The sequence below is a fragment of the Centruroides sculpturatus genome, unplaced genomic scaffold (assembly GCF_000671375.1).
Source record: "Centruroides sculpturatus isolate CEXI.00-Female unplaced genomic scaffold, Cexi_2.0 scaffold494, whole genome shotgun sequence".
Lineage (NCBI taxonomy): Eukaryota > Metazoa > Arthropoda > Arachnida > Scorpiones > Buthidae > Centruroides > Centruroides sculpturatus.
In genome coordinates, this window is record NW_019384697.1 from 444478 (window position 1) to 451710 (window position 7233).

The 7233-nt window shown below is 28.6% G+C and overlaps 1 protein-coding gene across 1 annotated transcript in view; it reads left to right on the forward strand.

Moving 5' to 3' along the window:
* LOC111627459 overlaps positions 1–2750 on the forward strand; it is a 22617-nt gene extending 19867 nt beyond the window's left edge. The window contains exons 12-19 of the mRNA XM_023371034.1: positions 554–749; positions 836–1036; positions 1109–1365; positions 1453–1556; positions 1628–1751; positions 1821–2006; positions 2078–2200; positions 2328–2750. Of these exons, the coding sequence (XP_023226802.1) occupies positions 554–749; positions 836–1036; positions 1109–1365; positions 1453–1556; positions 1628–1751; positions 1821–2006; positions 2078–2200; positions 2328–2705 (1569 nt within the window). The 3' untranslated portion in view covers positions 2706–2750. The remainder of the gene's footprint in view (positions 1–553; positions 750–835; positions 1037–1108; positions 1366–1452; positions 1557–1627; positions 1752–1820; positions 2007–2077; positions 2201–2327) is intronic.
* Positions 2751–7233: the final 4483 nt, after the last annotated feature.

Here is a 7233-nt window from a genome sequence, read left to right on the forward strand (position 1 = left end):
ATACACACACACATATATATATATATATATATATATACATATATTTATATTTATATTATACTTTTTTAAAGAATAATTTCGTGTTCTTAAAATGGATTACTTTAATTAATACTTTTAAAAAAGAGTTGCATTTTTCCTCTTACGTTTTATTGTCATTTAACTCATTTAATTCAATGAAGATTGCCCTATTTCTTTTAAATTACTATAATAATATATATATTTCCTCATTATTCTGTCTATTAATATAATTAAATTCCTTATTGATCCTATCATTTATTTATGCGGGAATTTCAACATTTTCTACCAAATATATAATTCTCTAATACTAAAAACACGATTATAATTACTAATCACATATTTCGTGGTTAACAATTACGATCGTAATATTTTAATTAAAGGATAAAATTTTATTTCTTTGTAACTCTAATATAATTTTAATTTTAAAAACATGTATTATTTATCTGTATCTGTACTAAGGATAAAAATAAGATATATTTAAATATTAGATAACTATATGAAGGTAAACAGATGCTGTAAAAGTAATCTATAAAAGAGGACTTTATCTAGAACAGTTGTTTCCTCTATTCTCAAGATCGGATGGTCTCATGATACTAACTTTCCTTTAAAATTCAAATTAATAGGCCTGCAGATACTTGTTTCACTTAACGTTATAATGAAATCATTAAAGTTATCAATCCTTTTATTAATTAGCATATTTGTTTTAACTCTATCAAAAGCTCCTTCTAGAGGTAAGTATTTTAATAATTATTTTCGAAATTATTTCTAAACTGCTAAATTAATTTAAAATACATTCGAAAATGTTATCCATATTCAGACAGAAATAAGAAACCGTATAAAGTCGTTTGTTACTATGGAAGTTGGGCAACATATCGTCCAGGAGAAGGAAAATTTCCAATTGAATTTATAGATCCTTATATCTGTACCCATCTCGTTTATGGATTCGCAGGTTTAGCCTTCGATAATACAATTAGAAGTTTGGATTCTTACTTGGATCTAGAGGAACATTATGGAAGAGGTATTTATTATTCTGTGCTTCGTAAGTGTATTTATTTTTAAAAAAAACTACATTAATAATTTATGTTTTCAGGTGCTTTTAAACAATTTAATCAATTGAAAAAGCAGAATCCAGAATTGACAACTATTTTAGCTATTGGAGGATGGAACGAAGGATCTATAAAATATTCCGCCATGGCAAAAGATGCAGGAAAAAGAAAGATATTTATCGATAGTTGTGTAAAATTTTTATTAGAACATGATTTTGACGGATTAGATATGGACTGGGAATATCCTGCAAATCGTGGAGGCGTTCCTGAAGATAAACAGAATTTTGTTCTATTGTTGAAGGTTCTTCTAGAGAATTCTTCTCATAAAAATTTATTTTATTATTATTTGCTAAAATCGTATTATTTTTCTATATATATATATACTTAGGAAATGAGAGAAGCTTTCGATGAACACGGTCTTCTCATTACTGCTGCAGTATCAGCAGGAAAAGGTACAATAGATACAGCTTATGATATTCCTAAAATCTCACAGTAAGTAATATAATATAAATTAAATATTTTTCAATCCCAATCTCTAAATTTGGAATTAATTTTTTATTTAGATATTTAGATATTATAAACTTGATGGCTTATGATTATCACGGTGCTTGGGAGTCTGTAACTGGTTTAAATGCGCCTCTTTATGCTCGACCTGATGAACAGGGAGATGAATTATTTCTCAACGTGGTAAGTAATTATCTATTATTATAATATAAGGAATACAGACAAAATTTTAAAAATTTTTTACATTTACAGAATTTTTCTGTAAATTATTGGATAAATCAAGGAGCTTCTCCCAAACAAATTGTTCTCGGAATGGGTCTTTACGGTAGAGCTTTTACTTTACAAAATTCTGACAACAATGGTTTAGGAGCACCATCAACGGGTCCTGCTACAGCAGGACCGTATACCAGAGAACCAGGAACCCTTGGATATAACGAAGTATCGTAAAAAGTTAAACTTCTTTGACAATAAGTGAAAATTTTAATTTTAAAATGCTGCTTTATTTTTAGATCTGTGATTTTTTGAAAGGTGGAGATTGGAAAGTAGTGGTTGATCCACATCAGAAATCTCCTTATGCTTTTAAAGGAAACCAATGGGTTGGATACGACGACATCGAAAGTATAACAATAAAAGTAAAATAATTTTGTGTTTTTTTAACTGTTGTAATTGTTTTTTATCGTATTTTATACTATGGAAGATGAAACAGAACTACATTTTTTATGTTTCTATTTTTATTTATAATAAATATTAATTCTTTAGGTAAAATATGCTTTAGAGAAAAATTTAGGAGGAGGAATGGTTTGGTCAATAGAAACAGATGATTTCTTAGGTAGATGTCACGGCCAGAAATTCCCATTATTAACAAAAATTCATGAATTACTGAATGGAGAAATTAAACGACCACCAACAACTCCTCCTCCCCCTACAACAACTCGCGATCCCAATTTACCAACACCTCAACCTATGGAATGTAAAGCGGCTGGACATTTCCCTCATCCTGAAGATTGCACTAAATTTTATGCATGCGTTCCAGCAGATAAAGGATTTGATATTGTTATTTACAGTTGCCCTGATGGAACAGCCTTCGATAAAATGGCTGGTTCTTGTACATGGAAAAAGAACGTCATTGATTGTTAAATTTTCAAAATTAGATTAAAAATGTAAATAAATATTTTATGTGAACTGAATTTTCTTTATTATATTATTAACATCTCTTATTATGTTGAAAATCTATTTGATTTTCAACATAATAAGAGCTATTAAATTTTGGTGATTATTAAAGATCGAGAGGTAGAGAGATAGAGGGTATTCATGTGTCTTATTTCGAGTGGGGTGGATTTAATGAATATTTTACTTGTTATTAGCATTTAAATTTTTTGGAAATTCATTTCTGCCTTTAGAATTAAAACTTTTGTCTTTTTATAATAATTAATAATATAAAAATTATCTTTAATTGAAATAAAATTTCATAATAGATGGCGCCACACACAATTTTAACTTTGTGTTAGTGTGATAGTGTTTTTTTAACTTAAATATTTTTTTAAATTGAGAAATTTCTCATAATTTGAAATAACGCGGTCGACAAAAAAATTAATCTTCTTTTTACGCAATCAATTTTTTTACACCTGGAAAAAATCAGTTTATTTGAAAATTTTTAAATTTAACTTTTCGTTAAAATTGTGTTGTTAAAAAGTTACTTTTTTGTTGAAATGAAGTGTTAATTTATCTCTTCTAAGCATAATACAGTACTTTATGTACATTTCTACCTTATGTTTACTATATTTATGTACAAATAATGTTAATCATAGATGATGTTAGAATGAACATAGCTTGCGTTTCTTTTGTAAATTGCTTATTTTTTTGTTCCATTGAAGTTGTGGATCCTATCAATCATTTTTCCACAGGATACATGTAATATACATTTTTACGCGATTTTTGTTTTACGCAGAGTTCTTTGGAACGTATTCACCACCCGAAAAGAGGGATAGTTGTACTTTCTTAACAGTAAAAACAACTGGAAGGCGGCACGACTGACTGAATTGCGACAGCCGACAAGATTTCCAGTTTCGATACCCGATTCCGATACTAGCAGGTATCGATGCTTTCGTGACATTCCTAATCGCGACATTTGCGGAAATACCGGAGGTAGCAAATTACAATATGTTTTCTTACTGAGTTTTTAGTGATTTTATTAGAAGTGAAAAGTCTTTCAGTCAGTGAAAAGTTGAACAATGGCATCGAGATGGCACGTTCCATTTTATCAAAGGAAAATAGTTTAGTGAAAATGAAAATATATAAAAAAAAAAAAGGTGAAACAGATAAATGATTCGTGCAAACTATAGGGGAGGATTGATTAATGGTGAATTTTATCATTTATATCCCCCCAAGTGGATAAAATGACATTCTTTCAATATACTTGAATGGCAATAAATATCGATACTTTAGATTATATTGTAGGAAAATACATGCTGGCTGTTATGATTACACTATGAACTTTCTGTAGTATGATTTATATTTCTTTTTTTTTTATCTCGGAAATAAAAATTTTTATCTCTAAAATCGGACAGCTATGAAAAAATCAAACTATTTTTTAATTTCAAAATATTATATGAGGTATGGCAACGCAACATCGTACCAATAGCACGTGTTCTTGCTCAATTTATTTGGATATACAGTATTCATTTATTCCTCACAATTTTGTCGTGGACGTCTACTTTGTTGCACTGCTCGCTTTGGAAAGTCCGTTGAAGTGAACATAAAAAGTAATGATGACAACGGGACACGGTTCTTAAAATCAACTTTATTTAAAATGCAAATTTCTATGTAGCAAACGCATCGGTAAAGTCCTTGATAATATCGTATTTACTCTTTCTTTCACTCGACGTTTACTCTTTGAATATTCCTTTTTGAGTATTTCAAAATAAACATAATAATATTTGATAACTTAATCTTACTGATATATCAGAATTACAATTCCTTGATTACAATTCGTTCTTTGCAGATTGAGAGGTATCTGTTACGCTTTTATCGCACGCTTTATCTGAGTTAGTAACATCATTTCATAATTTCATTTGGCATTTAATTTTGCCTGTAAATGAGTTTCTCCTGCCTAGCTTATGATTATACCAGGAAGGGCTAACATTTTTGTAAAATAAATCTTAGTTCATGGTCGGTTATGAATCTAAATTTTGTTGCAGAATATGTAGCAATGACGTAGAACGTAAAGTGAGTTACTGATTTGAATACTTTCTTATTTACATGAAAAATATACTATATTCACAAAATATACAAAATATTTAATTAAAAATTATTGATTAATAACTGTTATATTCTCAGATAACAGAATAATATTAATTGATATATATTTCTTATAGTCTCTTATAGTATTATATATGTTGATTTATAAAGTGAAAACATGGACAAATTATAATTACAAACAAGTACAATCATTCTACACAAACGCATTTAATTGTATTTATAATTATTTGTTGTAATTATCATATGAAATGCACCTTCATTTCAGCACAGAATATTTAAGGGGTAAGTATTTAGTATGTTTAATTAAGCTATGCAACGCCTTTGGCACTCGATCTCAAAATTTTTTATTGTGTTTTGGTTTTACTGCATAAAAATCGAATTATTATCGCTTTTGTCATTGTCATTTCTTATTTTTTATTATTATTATTATTTTGTAAATTTCATCTTTATTTTAAATTTCTGCTAGAGATAAAAAATATATATTTTAATCAGAAAAGATTTTATTTGGAATATTAATCTAGCCTTAACATTCGGTTTTTGAATTTCGTATGTCAAGCTTCAAAAATAAGAGATACTGTCTTCCGACGGAACTACTTCTGTAGCGATCGTCTTATCTTCTGGTATTTCAAGACAAATGTACTCCAGATTCAAATTCACCATATGTAAAACTTGCTTCTATCTGATTTTTTTTATGAAATCACTGTTGAAGTTTCATATTTACGCATTATTTATTCACTTCTTTTACATATTCCCAGTTCGGCATTTGTAACCATTTTTTCATATTCGTGAAGCTAACATTCTCTAATTTATTAATAAAAATAATAAAATAATGGATAAGACAATTAAATGATTTTTAACGTTTTTATCTTAAACTTGTTCTACTGCAATTCGTGTTCTTGATAACTACAGTGGTGGCTAGTATCCCATAGTTTTCGTATTATTTTAGCACATGTATTCATACGGATAATAGATGTTTTACATCAGCACACTTTGCAAATATCATTACGAGAGGATTTAATTAATTTTTCTTTTCTCTATACAAATTAATGTTATCTAAACGAAGACTCCAGTGACAAAATATAAAAAACCGAAAAAAGTGACGTATCTTGAAGCTTAAATTAAAATAGGGGAGACCAAGATGAGTTAAAACAATGACAACACTTCAAAAACTATAATGGTTATTGAATTGAAAGCGACGCATTTTACTAGGATGTGATTAAATACTAATCCATCAGTACACGTCCAACACATTTTTTGAGTGGATGTGTATTTGTAAAATTAGTGTCTCCAAATCAACCTAAAGTAAATTTTTATTATATTTTTTTATGTTATATCTTTTCTGTTAAAAACGGTCGTGTGATGTGAGTGTGATATTTCTGTAGCTTACTTATTGAAANATGGAGAGATAGGACGCGCTTGTATATTGATGACGTAATACACGTAACTGAGGAGCGAACGAAAACAACCAGTCGAATTAATTAAGTAAAAAAAAAAAGTGTGCATTATAATCGAGAAAATGCGACTATTGTAGTAATTTTTAAATTATTGGTATTAAATTTGTCTTATAATATCATGACGATTCCTGTAAATCGGGTTATCCGATAAGAATAAAATACGATGCCAATATAGCCGTATCGTTGAAAAAATTCGCTTATTTTTGCTCACCTCAAGTTTTGCTTAGTAGAAATGGCTAAAAAGTGCGCAAAATACGTACGGAAATACGGTATTACAGCACCACCTGTATTGGACGACCACCTGCCTAAAAGACCACTTTTTGAAGGAACCGTGGGTGGTCGCCATAGACAGGTTTTACTGTATTTTGAAACTTCTTTTTACAAATTTTAACATTTTTTTTCCATTCATCTCGCAATACAATTAGAACGGTTTTGCAGCACACCAATATGTCGTAGCACATCGATTGACTCGTGAGAAGTTCTCAATGTCACAATGTTTCAAGTCTAGTTGAAAACCATTGTTCTAGACATTCAAAACGATCTGTATTAAATTTATGTAAATTTTTCCTGCTATCATTAAATGTTCTATTTTCCTATACTTGTTTACAACAGATTTATAATTAATACTTTTGAATTTTTAATTATTATTTTTTGCGTTATTTAATTATTGTGTCTTCTATAAAAATCATAGGCATTAATAAGTATTTTTTTATAATTAAACATCGATAAATTCACATTACTATTGTTAGATAATGAATCATTAATGTACCCTTGCTTATTTTTAGGTGTTGATTTTACTTTCTCGACTATTGTATATAATAGAGGGGGAAGTATGAGGATATGTCAAAAAATAACCCCCAAAATTTTTACATCTTTGGATTCAGGAGACCTTGAAAAATCGAGAAATGCAAAAAAAAACAAAAAAAAATATTTTTACTATATGTATGAATGTT